Source organism: Paroedura picta, chromosome 7, assembly GCF_049243985.1.
Source record: "Paroedura picta isolate Pp20150507F chromosome 7, Ppicta_v3.0, whole genome shotgun sequence".
Lineage (NCBI taxonomy): Eukaryota > Metazoa > Chordata > Lepidosauria > Squamata > Gekkonidae > Paroedura > Paroedura picta.
The window spans coordinates 121242418-121261404 of record NC_135375.1 but is presented as its reverse complement, the minus strand read 5'-3'; the positions used below and the strand labels follow the sequence as shown (position 1 = coordinate 121261404).

At 46.7% G+C, this 18987-nt stretch overlaps 1 protein-coding gene across 1 annotated transcript; it reads left to right on the top strand.

Annotated features, from left to right (window-relative positions):
• Nucleotides 1-1428: 1428 nt before the first annotated feature.
• On the top strand, nucleotides 1429-17892 carry LOC143841977 (uncharacterized). Its single transcript, XM_077346524.1, has 6 exons — nucleotides 1429-1537; nucleotides 11406-11627; nucleotides 12479-12643; nucleotides 13073-13234; nucleotides 14452-14844; nucleotides 17776-17892. Exons 2-6 carry the CDS (start codon nucleotides 11475-11477, stop codon nucleotides 17890-17892), a joined length of 990 nt encoding a protein of 329 aa, XP_077202639.1. The 5' UTR covers nucleotides 1429-1537; nucleotides 11406-11474.
• The last annotated feature ends 1095 nt before the right edge of the window (nucleotides 17893-18987 follow it).

Genomic DNA, 18987 nt, shown 5'->3' with positions numbered 1-18987 from the left:
TATATATATATATATATATATATATATATATATATATATATATATATATATATATATATATATATATATATATATATATATATATATATATATATATATATATATATATATATATATATATAGGCCAAACCCAGTATATAGGCCACACCCAGTATATAGGCCACACCCATATAGGCCACACCCAGTGGCAGCTGTGTAGGAGGTGCCTGGGCTGCAGAGCTGAGCCAGAGTCCACACCAGAGCAAGGTCAAAGTCCAGTCCGACTCGTTAGGTATCAAAGCTAGCAGAGTTAAGGGTGAGGCAAAGAGTAGTCGAGGGAAATCCAAGGTCAGAGTCCAGATAAGTGAATATTCAACAAAGCCAGTCCAATTACCAGGTGCGTAGTCAAAAGCCGTTTGCCAGAAGTCAGGGAAGCCAATAGGAGTCAGGAGTTTGCAGAGCCAAGGAATCCCAGCCGGACAGGAGGGTTTCTGCATACATTGCATCCACGCTGAAATGCTGCTGCTGTCTTGCCTAAAAGTAGCCCAGCTAATTGGCTGCACCTGGGGGAGGACTCACTCCTCCTCCCCAGAAGCTATACCAGCTGGGCCCCATCTACTCTGACAGCGTACCTGTAGTCTTTGGCTCCTTTGGCGTTCAGCAAATACCACTCTTCTGCGCCCTCTGCATCTTTCAGGCGAGCTGTCAGGGCTGGAGTGCATTTGCAGCTGCTTCAAAGATGCCTCTTGGGAAGAGCCTGGCTGACTTGCGCTATTTTCCCTGGCTGCACATTCAGAGGCCCCTCTCTCTTCTGCCAGAGCTGGCTCAGCAGCAGGCCCTGGACACTGTGGCAACTCCTCGGAGACGGGAGGTGGCAGTGGGGGCATGATAGGTTCCATTGCAGCATCAAACCTACAGCCTCCACAGATTTTAAACTAGCACCTATTTTCATGTCTTCTGGCAGCAAATTGTATCCGTTTTTTGTCATATGAATAAAGTTTGGTCTGTTTGTTTTGTCTCTGTTCAATTTATCATGAGCTTTTACTTATTTTTATTTATTCTTTGTTCTCCTCCGCTCCGTTTTAGTCTCACAACAATCCTATGAGGGGGGATAGGCTGAGACAGTGTGACTGGCTCAAAGTCACTCAGGACGTTTCCGTGGTACAAGCAGTGATTCCATACGGGATCTTCCTTATACTGCCCAATACTGTCAACCGCAATACCATCCTGGCCCCACAAGCTTTGAGATTCCTCGAGCTTGCCAGAATGTGAAATTGTTTTTGATAGAAGTTTGCATTCCTTCAAGCATTAGGCCTTAACATCTGTTTTCTTCCAGTTCTGTGGGAGACCAAAGCAGGACCAGTCGGAATAGAACCTTCCCCAGTGGACAAATCCAGAACCTTTGATGATGTCAGCTCGGAACCTCGCTTGCCTGGTCAGTTGGGTCCAGTCTCAACGGTCAGCTGACTTGTGGACTCGCATCTCCCTGCTGGGGAAATCTGTATTTCACTTGGCCAAATACTCTAGAGCCGCTGCCAGAATAATGGCTGAGGAAATGGTAAGAGAGACGGAGACTTTCTGAGGGGGCTGCAGACACAGAAATGCCACTAGGCGAGGGGGAAGGCCAGGGAGATCTTGCTGCCCAAAGTGACCAGACCTATCTATTTATTTATTTTATTATTATTTATTATTATATTTATATACCACCCTCCCTGAGGGCTCAGGGTGGTTTACAGGAAACAGGAAAAGATACAGATAACATATAGTGACAGGTGATAACAGTAATAACATTATAACATTAATAACATTAATGATCATAACAACAACATTAGAAATAGAAATTGCAAGAGCCTCAGCTCAACTCTTACTGGGACCCAGTGGGTAAGGCCGATTAGTGTCAGTTGTAGTGGGGGGGGGGCTTAAGGTCCAATTGGAAGCGATGGTGTGGGTCGACCTCAACCAAATGCCTGGCGGAGGAGCTCCCTTTTGCAGGCCCCGTGGAACTGTTTAGGTTCTGTCAGGGCCCTGATCTCCTCTGGGAGCTCATTCTACCAGGTAGGGGCCAGAATGGAGAAAGCTCTATCCCTGAGGTCAAGCGGGCTTCTTTGGGGCCAGGGACCACCAGGAGGTTGGAAGTAGTAGAGTGCAAGGATCTTTGAGGAGTCTAGGTTCAATTTATCATGAGCTTTTATATTGTTTTTTATTCATCTTCGTGGCTTCTGTGCAGTCCCATATGGGTTCTGCGGAATCGCAGGCCTGCCATGGAGAAGAACTCGCAAGCTATATTTAACCACTCCTGCGGAGGGGATAAAATGAAGCCGTAAGGGCCAATGGGGAGGAGTTAGGGCGGGCCCTGACCGTGAGAAAACCTCGGAGGGGTGAATCCCCATAGGCTGCTTGGCCCGGCCTCTCCTCAACCGCCAGGGGAGTCACTGCTCAGACGGAAAAGACCTCCAAGACGATGAGTCCTCCCGGCGACTTCTCCTCCCCCTAGGGAAAGTCCCTCCTGCCTTTCCCGCCAACGGTCCCTTCCCCCTGGGGCGGCCCTGCTCCTTTCCTGCCCAGCAGCTGCCCCCCCAAGCTGGCCAAACCCGGACTGAGCCTCGCGAAGGCTTCCCTGGCGCATACCCTCCAGGCCCGCACACGCTGGAGAGTGGCAATTGAATGCTTCAGGAAAGGGGGCAAAAAGCCACAATACAGTAATGCCAGCCTATATTGTAATGCAACATCATTCTTGGCTAATCATTCCCCTGGTACCCAGAATCAGGTTTAAACCTGTTTTTTTTTTCTTTTCACGGTAAAATTTTATTTAGTGCTCAGATATATGAGATGCTTGGCCACATAAAGGGTCAGACATGACTCGGTGCTTGCACAGGGGATACCTTTACCTTTATGTATGTAATAGTCCTGAAGAGTGTAGGTGAAACACCTATCCTGTATGTTGGGTAACATACTAAGTATAGAGAGATTGAGGAGTTCAGATGTCATAAACAAGAGTCTCCCTCATCTGATATAGTTATCTTCCACTTTCTCCTCACAGCGACCCTGTGAGGTAGGATAAGTTGAGAAAGAGTCACTGTGCAAATTTCCATGTCAGAGTGGGGATTTGAAGCAGGATCTCCAAGATCATAGAATCATAGAATCATAAGAGTTGGAAGGGGCCATACAGGCCATCTAGTCCAACCCCCTGCTCAACGCAGGATCAGCCCAAAGCATCCTAAAGCATCCAAGAAAAGTGTGTATCCAACCTTTGCTTGAAGATTGCCAGTGAGGGGGAGCTCACCACCTCCTTAGGCAGCCTATTCCACTGCTGAACTACTCTGATTGTGAAATTTTTTCCTGATATCTAGCCTATATCGTTGTACTTGTAGTTTAAATCCATTACTGCGTGTCCTTTCTTCTGCAGCCAACGGAAACAGCATCCCGCCCTCCTCCAAGTGACAACCTTTCAAATACTTAAAGAGGGCTATCATGTCCCCTCTCTACCTCCTTTTCTCCAAGCTGAACATTCCCAAGTCCCTCAACATATCTTCATAGGGCTTGGTCCCTTGGCCCCAGATCATCCTCGTCGCTCTCCTCTGTACCCTTTCAATTTTATCTACGTCCTTCTTGAAGTGAGGCCTCCAGAACTGCACACAGTACTCCAGGTGTGGTCTGACCAGTGTCGTATACAATGGGACTATGACATCTTGTGATTTTGATGTGATGCCACTGTTGATACAGCCCAAAATGGCATTTGCCTTTTTTACCGCTGCATCACACTGCCTGCTCATGTTTAGTTTACAGTCCACAAGTACCCCAAGGTCTCGTTCACACACAGTGCTACCTAGAAGCGTATCCCCCATCCAGTAGGCATGCTTTTCATTTTTCTGACCCAGATGCAGAACTTTACACTTATGTTTATTAAATTGCATCTTGTTCTTATTTGCCCATTTTACCATTGTATTCAGATCTCGTTGAACTCTGTCTCTATCTTCTGGAGTATTTGCCAGTCCTCCCAATTTGGTGTCATCTGCAAACTTGATGAGTAGTCCTTCCACCCCCTCATCTAGATCATTAATAAATATGTTAAAAGTACCGGACCGAGCACCAAGCCCTGAGGTACCCCACTACTCACCTCCCTCCAGTCTGATGAAACACCATTGACAACAACTCTTTGAATGCGGTTCTCTAACCAATTCCCTATCCACCTAACGATCTGAAAATCAAGATTGCAGTCCTTCAATTTATCCATCAGAATATCATGGGGAACCTTATCAAAAGCTTTACTAAAATCCAAGTAAACAACATCAACCGAATTTCCACGTTCCAGCAAACCTGTTACAGACCAGGTTGGTCTGGCAGGACCTGTTGGAGACAAATCCATGCTGACTACCTTGGATCACCAAATTGTCCTCCAGATGTTGGCAGATCGCTCCCTTTAATATCTGCTCCATTATCTTCCCCACAACAGAAATCAGACTCACTGGTCTGTAGTTTCCCGGATCATCCTTCCTCCCTTTTTTGAAGATCGGAATAACGTTTGCTCTCTTCCTCCCTGTGTTTTTTTTCCACAACCCACCTCTCAGTTTGAAACACAAATGCATACACTTGACTTTCGCAGAGCCATACCTTTTTATTTGGACAGAACCAAAGACTTTAGACAAGATAAGTCTCTTTTTGTCTGTTTCCAGGGTGTGAGAAAAGGTAAAGCTGCATCTGCACAAACCATTTCAAGAATGATTGTACAAGTGATTTCTCTGGCATACAAGGCTTCCGGCTTAGACTGTCCATTCAGAATTAAAGCACACTCCACAAGGGCACAAGCATCGTCTGCAGCGTTTGCAGCTAATCTCCCGATGCGTGACATTTGCAGAGCAGCTGCTAGATGGTCAACGCCTGGGACTTTCATACACCACTATTCCATTGACATTGACTCTGGAAAAGATGCAGCATTGGGAAAAGCGGTGTTAAAATCAATAATCTGCAAATAGCCCACCTCAACTCCATTTTTTAGTCATCTTGCTAATCTCCCATGTGGGATTGCACAGAAACCACGAAGATGAAAACAGGGTTGCATTTACCTGTAACTGTTGTTCATGGAGTGGTCTTCTGTGCAGGCACACAACCCTCCCTCCATTCCCACTGGGCCGCTACTTATTGATACCCCGCTGAGCGGCAAGGGGAAAGGACTGAGGGGAGAGTGCTAACTCCTCCTACATTAAGTGACTTTGGGCGGGAAAGTCACTCTGTGAGGGGAGGGGTGAGCACTCTTGGGAGACTTTTTTTGCTTTGAGCTGGCTAGTTATTTCTCCGTGGCAGGCCTGCAATCTTCGCAGAACCCATGTGTGACTGCACAGAAGACATGAACAACAGTTACAGGTAAGTGCAACCCTGTTATAGTTCGTCTGCTATTCCTGGCTGGGGGTTAATATTTAGGGTCTTGAGGGTGTGGGTTGTTGTTATGTGCGAAGTCGTGTCCGACCCATCATGACCCCATGGACAATGATCCTCCAGGCCTTCCTGTCCTCTCCCATTCCCCGGAGTCCATTTAAGTTTGCACCGACTGCTTCAGTGACTCCATCCAGCCACCTCATTCTCTGTCGTCCCCTTCTTCTTTTGCCCTCGATCGCTCCCAGCATTAGGCTCTTCTCCAGGGAGTCCTTCCTTCTCATGAGGTGGCCAAAGTATTTGAGTTTCATCTTCAGGATCTGGCCTTCTAAAGAGCAGTCAGGGCTGATCTCCTCTAGGACTGACCGTTTGTTCGCCTTGCAGTCCAAGGGAGGGTGTGGGTAGTAAGCCACAAACCCTCCTCTACTTGTTCTGTTGGTGTAGATGGAAATGTTTCTAGATCAGTATAGCGAGGTATTAGTAACTCACCCATTAAAGTGCATTTGTGAATCTGCCCATTTCTTTGATTCATTGATTGACAAATTTATACATTACAGTACATCCTTTTTAGATGGCCGTGGATTTGGCCTGAAGGTGGAGGAAACGTCTACCTTATTCGATGGTCTTCTCTTTTCTAAGATTACATCAGGATGAGTAGTGTTAAAACCAAACATGGGTTTCTTCCCCAAGTGAGTTCTAAGGGCCATTTCCCACGGCGATCTTTGTTGCAAATTGTTTGCGGAATGAAAAATCGCCATTTAAAATAGTGGAATTCGTCGTTTTGCACACCTGGCTTTGTAGTGGAATCAGTTGCGTTTTTTAGCGTTTCCCACAGGCTTCCGGTCTCGGCAGAAATCGCTAGAAAGGAAGCGCTATTGCCAAGCTTGTCCCGCCCCTGGCCGTCAAGCAGCCAATGGGCAGCCGTTAGCATGCTCCCAAACAGCCCCTTTCCCTTTAAGAAAGCTTTTTTAAAAAAAAAAACGACCCATAGCAACGAATCTACGTAGATTCCTTGCACTGGAGAGACCCATCCAGCTGCCTAATGTGATCTATCGTTTGATTGTATGATCGTTGGCACGCTGGCTCGAGTGATAAAAAAAAATTCCCCCCCCCCCCTTCTCACGGGCTCGATTTTCGGCTGAATTTATGTGTAAAAAATAAAGGGACTTTATTTCTGCAAACGGGCTTTTATGTGGTTTGTGCTTAGTGACTAAAGGTGAAGGACTGAAGCCAGGGAAGCCTCTAAACAGAAAGAGGCTCGCCGGTGCGTTTATCCCCGCTCGCTCCGAGAAAAAAAAATGGCGATCGCTTCGCCGGAAGTTTGGAGGAGAGATCCAGGGGGAGGGACTTTGAAGAACCAGCTACAATGGTAACGCACAGGTCTTTAGCGCTACTGTTGCAGATTGGTTGCAGGAGTGTATCGCTATCCGGAGGGTGAATCCAGTTTTCTGGATTCCCCTGAAAGCGCCACAACGAAGCGCTTATTGCTGATCGGTTTCAGGATTGTTGCAGATTGTTGACGACGTCGTGCGTTATGGCAAATTAGTAGCGTTTTCAATCGGCAACCATTGTGCTATTTTTAAGCCGTGGGAAATGCCCCTAAGTAACCCCTGACCTGACACTGAAGCAGAGAGGGCTCTGTGTATGGGATATGTTGTTGTTGTTGTTGTTGTTATTTTTATTTTCAATTTATTTCCCACCACTCTCTAAGCAGCTTGTGGCAGGTCACAATGTCTTAAAACCCCATTAACACTCCCATCAAAAGACTTAAAATCCATCACAACATGGTGGAAGCAAAAAATATCCCCTTCCTACCTTGTTAAGCCCCCTTCAAGGATCGCTGCCTTGTTGTGGCAAGGGGGCTTGCGTAGTTCAGTGAAGCTATGAGCTATACCGTGCAGGGCCACCCAAGACGGACAGGTCATAGCTGAGAGCTCTGACAAAAGGTGATCCACTGGAGAAGGAAATGGCAAACCACTCCAGTATCTTTGCCATGAAAACTCTATGGACAGTTCCAATAGGCATAACAATATGACGCCGGAAGATGAGCCCCTCAGGTCGGAAGGTGTCCAATATGCTACTGGGGATGAGCAGACGGCTAGTACAAGTAGCGCCAGAATGAATGAAGCGACTGGGCCAAAGCCGAAAGGACGCTCAGTTGTGGAAGTAACTGGTGGCGAAAAGACAGTCCGATGCTGTAAAGATTTTTATTCCATAGGAACCTGGAACGTCAGATCCATGAATCAAGGTAAGCTGGACGTCGTCAAACAAGAAATGACAAGACTGAACATCGACATTTTAGGAATCAGTGAACTAAAATGGACAGGAATGGGTGAATTTAATTCAGATGACCATCAGGTATACTACTGTGGACAAGAATCTCGCAGAAGAAATGGAGTAGCCTTCATAATCAATAAGAGAGTAGGAAAAGCAGTCTTGGGATACAATCCCCAAAATGACAGAATGATCTCAGTTCGAATCCAAGGCAAACCATTCAACATCACAGTGATCCAGGTCTATGCCCCAACCACTGCTGCTGAAGAGGATGAAGTTGATCAGTTCTATGAAGCCCTACAACACCTTCTAGAAGCAACGCCAAAAAATGATGTGCTTATCATCATGGGGGATTGGAATGCTAAAGTAGGAAACCAAAAGATAACTGGGATAACAGGCAAGTTTGGCCTTGGAGTACAAAATGAAGCAGGGCACAGGCTGGTAGAATTTTGTCAAGAGAATACAATGGTCATAGCAAACACTCTTTTCCAACAACCCAAGAGACGACTCTACACATGGACATCACCAGACGGTCAACACAGAAATCAGATTGACTATATGCTCTGCAGCCAAAGATGGAAAAGTTCTATCCAGTCAATAAAAACAAGACCAGGAGCTGATTGTGGTTCAGATCATGAGCTTCTTGTTGCAAAATTTAGGCTTAAATTGAAGAAAGTAGGGAAAAGCACTAGGCCACTCAGGTATGAACTAAATCATATCCCCAACGAATACACAGTAGAGGTGACAAATAGATTTAAGGAATTAGATCTGATAGACAGAGTGCCTGAAGAACTATGGACGGAGGTTTGCAACATTGTACAAGAGGTAGCAACTAAAACCATCCCAAAGAAAAAGAAATGCAAGAAATCAAAATGGCTGTATGAGGAAGCTTTACAAATAGCTAAGGAGAGAAGGGAAGTGAAAGGCAAGGGAGAAAGAGAAAGATACACCCAACTGAATGCAGAATTCCAAAGAAAAGCTAGAAGAGATAAGAATGCCTGCTTAAATGAACAGTGCAAACAAATAGAAGAAAACAATAGAATGGGGAGGACCAGAGATCTTTTCAAGAAAATTGGAGATATGAAGAGAACGTTTCATGCAAAGTTGGGTATGATAAGGGACCAAAATGGTAGGGACCTCACAGAAGCAGAAGAGATTAAACAAAGGTGGCAAAATTATACAGAACAACTATACAAGAGCGAGCTTAACATCCCTGATGACCACAGTGGGGTAGTTACTGACCTGGAGCCAGACATCCTGGAATGTGAAGTCAAATGGGCCTTAGGAAGTCTGAGCAATAATAAAGCTAGTGGTGGTGACAGCATTCCAGTTGAATTATTCAAAATCTTAAAGGATGATGCAGTAAAAGTGCTACACTCAATATGCCAGCAAATTTGGAAAACTCAACAATGGCCACAGGATTGGAAAAGGTCAGTTTACATTCCAATCCCAAAGAAGGGCAATGCCAAAGAATGTTCAAACTACCGCACCATTGCACTAATTTCTCATGCTAGCAAAGTTATGCTCAAAATCCTACAAGCTAGGCTCCAGCAATATGTGGACCGAGAACTTCCAGAAGTACAGGCAGGATTTCGAAGAGGCAGAGGAACTAGAGATCAAATTGCCAACATACACTGGATCATGGAGAAAGCTAGGGAGTACCAGAAGAACGTCTACTTCTGCTTCATTGACTATGCTAAAGCCTTTGATTGTGTGGAGCACAACAAATTGTGGCAAGTTCTTAAAGAGATGGGAATACCAGAGCATCTTATTTGTCTCTTGAGAAATTTATATGCAGGTCAAGAAGCTACAGTGAGAACTGAACATGGGATCACTGACTGGTTCAAAATTGAGAAAGGAGTTCGGCAAGGCTGTATACTGTCGCCTTGCCTATTTAACTTGTATGCAGAGCACATCATGAGAAATGCGGGATTAGAGGAGTCACAAATTGGGATCAAGATTGCTGGGAGAAATATCAACAACCTCAGATACGCAGATGATACCACTCTAATGGCAGAAAGTGAAGAGGAACTAAAGAGCCTGTTGATGCAGGTGAAGGAGGAGAGTGCAAAAGTTGGCTTGAAACTCAACATCAAGAAAACAAAGATCATGGCATCCGGCCCTCTCAATTCCTGGCAAATAGATGGGGAAGAAATGGAGATAGTGACAGATTTTATTTTCCTGGGCTCCAATATCACTGCAGATGGGGACTGCAGCAAAGAAATTAAAAGACGCTTGCTCCTGGGGAGGAAAGCTATGGCAAATCTAGACAGCATCCTAAAAAGCAGAGACATCACCCTGCCAACAAAAGTGCGCTTAGTCAAGGCTATGGTATTCCCAGTTGCAATGTATGGCTGTGAAAGTTGGACCATAAGGAAGGCCGAGCGTCAAAGAATTGAGGCTTTTGAACTCTGGTGCTGGAGAAGACTCTTGCGAGTCCCTTGGACTGCAAGGCGAACAAACCGGTCAGTCCTAGAGGAGATCAACCCTGACTGCTCTTTAGAAGGCCAGATCCTGAAGATGAAACTCAAATACTTTGGCCACCTCATGAGAAGGAAGGACTCCCTGGAGAAGAGACCGGAAGCTTGTGGGAAACGATGGAAACGCAACTGGATTCCACTACAAAGTCAGGTATGCATAACGACGAATTCCACTATTTTAAATGGCGATTTTTCGTTCAGCAAACAATTTGCTACAAGGATCCCGGTGCGGAAAGCCCCTCAATATTTAAAGGCTGTTTTGAATCTGGGCTCTCCTCCGTGGTAAAGAATCTCTGATTTGCCAAAGGTGGCCATGTGACAAGCTTGCCTTAAAGGAGAAGCCCCTAATTTCTCTAAACTTCTGTCGGTGTTGGATTTTTTCTCCCTTCTCTGCCTTTTTCGATCCTCCCCCCCCCCCCCCGGAAAAGAAAGAAGCTCCCTGCTTGGCTCCTCTACTCCCCCCCCTTCAAGAAAAGAAAGAAAGAGGCTTGGCTCCCTCCCCCCCTTCTGAACTACCCTAACCACGTGCAGAACACTTTTCTGGGGAGGGGGGGAAGAGGAAGACCCAAGTTCAAAGCGATCTGAATTCAACAGGATTGTTGAATCAATGGAAGTCAATGGAATAAACAAAGTAAGTGCAGACTCTGCCCTGTTTTCCCTGCCTTTCTCCCCAGTGGAGACTCAAAACATTTCAGCATGTTCTCTTCCCCTCTGTTTTAATCTCACAACAAGCTTGCAAGGTGGGCTAAGCTGAGAAAGTGATATTAGCTCAAATTCACTCAGGAAGTTTCCGTGGTAAAAGCAGTGATTCCACAATGGCTCTTCCAGACATTGCCCATTATCTTAAACCACTATACCACCCTGGCCCCACAAGTTTTGAAATTCCTCAAACGTGAACATAATGGTAGGAAAGTTCTCTCCAGCCATTTCCCCTGCTGCCTACTTTGTAAACTTATCACTCCCAACAAAGTTTGAGTTTAGGGGCTCCATTAAGTCCCAACGAGTTTTATCCAAGGGAGAAGCTTTTTTGGGCACCCTTCTCTTCTCCCCTATAAGCCCCTGTTGGCTTTTCTCACTCTGCCATCATCCTTTTCATATCCAGGAACATCACAGCAGGAGGCGAGGGCCTCTCAAGGTTTGCAGTTCCCAGGAGGCTGAAGATCTATGGAGTAAATAGCACACATTCAGCCACTGGCTCTTTTGAAGAATGCTGATTTTATGGCTTGCCAAAAATGTGAAATGGTTTTTAATAAAACTTTGCATTCCTTCAAGCATTAGGCATAAACTTCTGTTTCCTTCCAGGTCTGTGGGAGACCAAAGCAGGACCAGTCGGAATAGAACCTTCCCCAGTGGACAAATCCAGAACCTTTGATGATGTCACCTCGGAACCTCGCTTGCCTGGTCAGTTGGGTCCAGTCTCAACGGTCAGCTGACTTGTGGACTCGCATCTCCCTGCTGGGGAAATCTGTATTTCACTTGGCCAAATACTCTAGAGCCGCTGCCAGAATAATGGCTGAGGAAATGGTAAGAGAGACGGAGACTTTCTGAGGGGGCTGCAGACACAGAAATGCCACTAGCCGAGTGGAAAGGCCAGGGAGATCTGGCTGGCCAAAGGGACCCGACCCCAAAGGGCTTAGCCTCAGTTGGTCACAATATTCTCCAACATTAGAGCCTGTCTGATTGATCAATTACAACATTGGAGAGCAGCCATGTTCTACTGATCTGCTGTTCTACCATAGATCATATTAGGAATGTCACAATAAATAAATTGTACGGTAAGAATTGGCAGTTTGGTGCCCATCACGTGTCATCAGTATTCTCACCAGGGGCCAAATGGCCCTTTCTTCATCACCAGATTTTCTTCACAATAGGACTTCTCTCTGAGTGCTTTTCATCTCCTATCCTGAATTCTCATGGACGATTCCCAAGAAAACACCAGGTGCTGGAGAGGCACAAGGGAGTTGTGAGGGGAGGAGTGGAGAGGGGCCACCTGCCCTCCGCATCAGGTCTGGATCCATCCCTCCAAGGGACCTTGCTTTTCAATGGTTATTCCTGCCAGACTGGGACAGCTGGGAACCACCAGGGGAAGGGAACGAATAGGCTCTAGAAGTGGGCTAAACGGAATGAAATGAAATTCAATAGGGACAAATGTAAAGTTCTGCATTCAGGGAGGAAACGCCACATACACCAATATAGGATGGGGGAGACTTGTCTTGGCAGTAGCATGTGCGAAAAGGATCCAGGAGTTATAGTAGACCATACATGGAACAGGAGTTAGCAGTGTGCCAGGAGTTAGCAGCATTGGCTAAAAAGGCAAACTGGATTTCTGAGAAGGGTCTTAAAGTCAACCTTCTCTGGACAATTTGGTCTTGCAGGTGCAGCAGCAGGAAAGACCGGAGGTGGAAGGGATGCATCAGGAGAGATCCACTGATGTGCTGGAAGATGCTGCAGAAAGGCCTTATGTCTGTGACAGCTTGGAGGAGTGTGGTCCTCTGCAGAGGAAGTGCCTGGAAAAATACCTGGAGTGCCTAGCAAACCAGGTGAGTCTTGAAAGGCAGAAGTTGGGCAGATAACCAGAAGCAGAGGTTGGAGGAATGAAAGAAAAATCAGTTAGAGGTCCATGTCCAGAAAATGAAAGAGGGAGCAAACGAGCTGTCAGGAGGACACGCCTGTCCCTATGAAGCTGCCAGATGCAGCATCAGAGTGGCTGTTTCCATAGTCTGGTCTCCTCTCCTCCGTCTTGGGCATCCACTATACTCTGGCACCTGGGATCCCAATGAGGCCAGAGTTAAAACTCCTGTATGCAGAGCATGGCATCCAGGGTCACCGCAATGTACCACTGGTGCAAATGAACGAGATAAGAAATAAATGAATGAAATATGCATCCTTGTTTCTTCATGAAAAAGCCAACTGTGATGATTCATAGGAGGGCCCTAAATGTAACCTTCTCTGGGCACTTGGCCTTGCAGATGGATGAACAGGAAGAAGAGGAGGCCTCCCAGGAGAGTCAAAAAGGTGAAGAGGAAGAGGAAGAGGAATTGGACCAAGCTTCAGTTCTGAGCTCCCAGGAGGACATCTGGCCTCAGCCAGTGGAAAATCATGATCAACCCCAAGGGGTCATCCTAATTAAGGTGAGTCTTCAAAGGAGAGGCTTGTTGGTTCAGGGGCCGTGGGGAATAAGAAAAGAATTCAGTGGGCAGGCAAGATCCTGCCAGGGCTGGAGGCTGGACAATAACATTAGAAGCCGCTGCTGGACATTTAACCCTTGTTTCTATAACTAAAGGCACCAAGGGGTTAGGATCTATTTCCCAACTTTGAAACTCACAGAAGGAAAACCATTCCATCCAATAACATGAGAGTGCAAAGTCCATAGGAAGAATGAGAGGGTACCCCCACCATCCAGGGAATCTGCCGAACGAGGCACCAGCAAGCCATTCCCATTGTCTCCTCTCCTATGATTGGCAGGAGTAAACCCAACTGTCCCCAGGATCTCCATGGCGTGTGCAAAACATGGTGCCTGACCACTGAGCAATGGGACCTTCCAGAAACACCTGGAGATGAGTCAGCCTCTTGGTCTGCCCAGCTTTAATATTGCCAGCTCTGACTGGCAGGAGCTCTGCAGGCAGTGACAGCCCTCTCACCATGCCTGCTGCCTGAGAGCCTTTAATTCTAGAGGGAGCCCAGGACCTCCAGCATGGAAATTGTGGCCTCTGACCCTGGAGAAATGGGCCTTGCTTCCTACTGAACCTCTGCTGAGACCATCTAGCTCAGCGTATCCCACGGCTCCGAACACCTGAGATCTTTTCCACCAGAGATACTGGAAACTGGGTCAGGGCTTCCTCCAGGTCTTCCGCTGCAGTCTTCCCTCACAGAAGCAAACTTACAAACTAGGTGTGTGAGCCCACAGGGTGGGGGCTGAACGGGCTGGCCTGGGCTGCTGACCGAGGAGTAAGGCAGGGGCACATCCCTCTTCCCGGCCTCTCAGCCAGGAAGGATCAGCAACCTCCAGGCAAGGTCTGCCTGTTTCCCGGACTCCCCACTTCATATCCTGAGTGGGATGAGAGCCAGTTTGGTGTAGTGTTTAGGAGTGCGGACTTCTAATCTGGCAAGCCAGGTTCGATTCTGCGCTCCCCCACATGCAACCAGCTGGGTGACCTTGGGCTCACCACGGCACTGATAAAACTGTTCTGATCATATAAGAACCAACTCTTCTTCTTCTTCTCTTCTTCTTTTTGCACCTCTGAGGCACCTCTGCCCCTAAAAACCACCCTCCCCTGACTACCACCCCAGGATCCTAACGGCATCATGCAAAGGAGTTGTTGGTTTTCAAATCATGTTTCCCTTCCAGGTTGCCCCGGTTTACAGCCGTGATAGAGATGAGCAGGTGAGAGACAGGCCCCATACTCCAAGGCCAGAGTCTCCTGAAGCCAGTGACTGGGAGCAAGAGAGCTGCTACCTCGAGGACATCGAGGACCTCCTCCAGGACTCCGGATCTTCCACAGGCTTCTACCCGTTTAACAACACGTTCAGCACTCTGTGCGAGGCTGAGGACTCTCCCAAGCCCCCTGGCAGGAGAGGTGTTGGTGTTCAGGTTGGAGAAACATTTTGGGACAGAGCTGGCAAGGGAGACGGAAGACCGGAGGCCAACCCCAGCGGGAAAGAGATCGAGAAGGACCCTCACCCCCCTCAGGAGGGGTCCCTGCCACCCAGCCCTGAGGAGGCTTCAGCGATAAACAATCAGGTGTTGTTGTTGTTGTTATGTGCGAAGTCGTGTCCGACCAATCGCGACCCCATGGACAATGATCCTCCAGGCCTTCCTGTCCTCTACCATTCCCTGGAGTCCATTTAAGTTTGCACCTACTGCTTCAGTGACTCCATCCAGCCACCTCATTCTCTGTCGTCCCCTTCTTCTTTTGCCCTCGATCGCTCCCAGCATTAGGCTCTTCTCCAGGGAGTCCTTCCTTCTCATGAGGTGGCCAAAATATTTGAGTTTCATCTTCAGGATCTGGCCTTCTAAAGAGCAGTCAGGGCTGATCTCCTCTAGGACTGACCGGTTTGTTCGCCTTGCAGTCCAAGGGACTCGCAAGAGTCTTCTCCAGCACCAGAGTTCAAAAGCCTCAATTCTTTGACGCTCGGCCTTCCTTATGGTCCAACTTTCGCAGCCATACATTGCAACTGGGAAGACCATAGCCTTGACTAAACGCACTTTTGTTGGCAGGGTGATGTCTCTGCTTTTTAGGATGCTGTCTAGATTTGCCATAGCTTTCCTCCCCAGGAGCAAGCGTCTTTTAATTTCTTTGCTGCAGTCCCCATCTGCAGTGATCTTGGAGCCCAGGAAAATAAAATCTGTCACTATCTCCATTTCTTCCCCATCTATTTGCCAGGAATTGAGCGGGCCGGATGCCATGATCTTTGTTTTCTTGATGTTGAGTTTCAAGCCAACTTTTGCACTCTCCTCCTTCACCCGCATCAACAGGCTCTTTAGTTCCTCTTCACTTTCTGCCATTAGAGTGGTATCATCTGCATATCTGAGGTTGTTGATATTTCTCCCTGCAATCTTGATCCCAATTTGTGACTCCTCTAATCCCGCATTTCTCATGATGTGCTCTGCATACAAGTTAAATAGGCAAGGCGACAGTATACAGCCTTGCCGAACTCCTTTCTCAATTTTGAACCAGTCAGTGATTCCATGTTCAGTTCTCACTGTTGCTTCTTGACCTGAATATAAATTTCTCAAGAGACAAATAAGATGCTCTGGTATTCCCATCTCTTTAAGAACTTGCCACAATTTGTTGTGTTCCACACAATCAAAGGCTTTAGCATAGTCAATGAAGCAGATGTAGACGTTCTTCTGGTACTCCCTAGCTTTCTCCATGATCCAGCGTATGTTGACAATTTGATCTCTAGTTCCTCTGCCTCTTCGAAATCCTGCCTGTACTTCTGGAAGTTCTCGGTCCACATACTGCTGGAGCCTAGCTTGTAGGATTTTGAGCATAACTTTGCTAGCATGAGAAATTAGTGCAATGGTGCGGTAGTTTGAACATTCTTTGGCATTGCCCTTCTTTGGGATTGGAATGTAAACTGACCTTTTCCAATCCTGTGGCCATTGTTGAGTTTTCCAAATTTGCTGGCATATTAGCACTTTTACTGCATCGTCCTTTAAGATTTTGAATAGTTCAACTGGAATGCTGTCACCACCACTAGCTTTATTGTTACTCAGACTTCCTAAGGCCCATTTGACTTCACATTCCAGGATATCTGGCTCCAGGTCAGTAACTACCCCATTGTGGTCATCAGGGATGTTAAGCTCGCTCTTGTATAGTTCTTCTGTATAATTTTGCCACCTTTGTTTAATCTCTTCTGCTTCTGTGAGGTCCCTACCATTTTGGTCCCTTATCATACCCATCTTTGCATGAAACGTTCTCTTCATATCTCCAATTTTCTTGAAAAGATCTCTGGTCCTCCCGATTCTATTGTTTTCTTCTATTTGTTTGCACTGTTCATTTAAGAAGGCATTCTTATCTCTTCTAGCTTTTCTCTGGAATTCTGCATTCAGTTGGGTGTATCTTTCTCTTTCTCCCTTGCCTTTCACTTCCCTTCTCTCCTTAGCTATTTGTAAAGCTTCCTCATACAGCCATTTTGATTTCTTGCATTTCTTTTTCTTTGGGATGGTTTTAGTTGCTACCTCTTGTACAATGTTGCGAACCTCCATCCATAGTTCTTCAGGCACTCTGTCTATCAGATCTAATTCCTTAAATCTATTTGTCACCTCTACTGTGTATTCGTCGGGGATATGATTTAGTTCATACCTGAGTGGCCTAGTGCTTTTCCCTACTTTCTTCAATTTAAGCCTAAATTTTGCAACAAGAAGCTCATGATCTGAACCACAATCAGCTCCTGGTCTTGTTTTTATTGACTGGATAGAACTTTTCCATCTTTGGCTGCAGAGCACATAGTCAATCTGATTTCTGTGTTGACCGTCTGGTGATGTCCATGTGTAGAGTCGTCTCTTGGGTTGCTGGAAAAGAGTGTTTGCTATGACCATTGTATTCTCTTGACAAAATTCTACCAGCCTGTGCCCTGCTTCATTTTGTACTCCAAGGCCAAACTTGCCTGTTATCCCGGTTATCTTTTGGCTTCCTACTTTAGCATTCCAATCCCCCATGATGATAAGCACATCATTTTTGGGCGTTGCTTCTAGAAGGTGTTGTAGGGCTTCATAGAACTGATCAACTTCATCCTCTTCAGCAGCAGTGGTTGGGGCGTAGACCTGGATCACTGTGATGTTGAATGGTTTGCCTTGGATTCGCACTGAGATCATTCTGTCATTTTGGGGATTGTATCCCAAGACTGCTTTTCCTACTCTCTTATTGATTATGAAGGCTACTCCATTTCTTCTGCGAGATTCTTGTCCACAGTAGTATACCTGATGGTCATCTGAATTAAATTCACCCATTCCTGTCCATTTTAGTTCACTGATTCCTAAAATGTCGATGTTCAGTCTTGTCATTTCTTGTTTAACCACGTCCAGCTTGCCTTGATTCATGGATCTGACGTTCCACTGGAGAAGGAAATGGCAAACCACTCCAGTATCTTTGCCATGAAAACTCTATGGACAGTTCCAATAGGCATAAACAATCAGGTATGTGCTGCTAACCCCATCTCTGCTAAGAGGCAAGTTCTAGACAGTTTGAGGAAGCAAGACCGGATGGGGCCTCCCATTCACATCGCCCTGGTCCTTTCCTGTATTGTGAAAGTTGCCCTCCAGATCTCTCAGGAAGATATGTAGGCCCTCTTTGGCTGCTTGTGCCCAAATCGAGACACACGGAGATAGACTGCTCCTGGATGCAGCTGTCCTACTTGGCCCTCTTCTATAGGCTAATCCTGTGTTGAGCAGGGAGTTGGACTAGATGGCCTGTATGGCCCCTTCCAACTCTATGATTCTAGGATTCTATAAATGGGTCCAATTCAGTCGGCCAGATCTTCCGCTGACACAGTCCCATTGTATACGGCACTGGTCAGACCACACCTGGAGTACTGTGTGCAGTTCTGGAGCCCTCACTTCAAGAAGGACATAGATAAAATTGAAAGGGTACAGAGGAGAGCGACGAAGATGATCTGGGGCCAAGGGACCAAGCCCTATGAAGATAGGTTGAGGGACTTGGGAATGTTCAGCCTGGAGAAAAGGAGGTTGAGAGGGGACATGATAGCCCTCTTTAAGTATTTGAAAGGTTGTCACTTGGAGGAGGGCAGGATGCTGTTTCTGCTGGCTGCAGAGGAGAGGACACGCAGTAATGGGTTTAAACTTCAAGTACAACGATATAGGCTAGATATCAGGAAAAAGTTTTTAACAGTCAGAGTAGTTCAGCAATGGAATAGGCTGCCTAAGGAGGTGGTGAGCTCCCCCTCACTGGAAGTCTTCAAGCAAAGGTTGGATACACACTTTTCTTGGATGCTTTAGGATGCTTAGGGCTAATCCTGCATTGAGCAGGGGGTTGGACTAGATGGCCTGTATGGCCCCTTCCAACTCTATGATTCTATGATTCTATGATTCTATGACTCTTCTGGTCCCAAACCCTTGGAAGGGCCCCTCTACAGGGAAGGGATCCAGATCTTCATGGGATGCTGATCTCCACCATCCGTGCACTTCCTTAGCAGCAGGGGCCCGTCACCCACTCAGGGGAATGCTGCCAGGCAGGGCTTCCATTGCTTCTCTGAGGCACAAGAGGGGTTAGAAATTTTTTCCTGTTACAGTGGGCTTCCCTGGCCAATCTTAGCTCACTCTCAGCTTTGGCCTTTCTGATGATTGATCTATAGTGCCTAGTAACCTCTAAGTACTCTTCTTTAGAGCTCTGTCCTTCCCTCCATTTCCTGAGCATCTCCC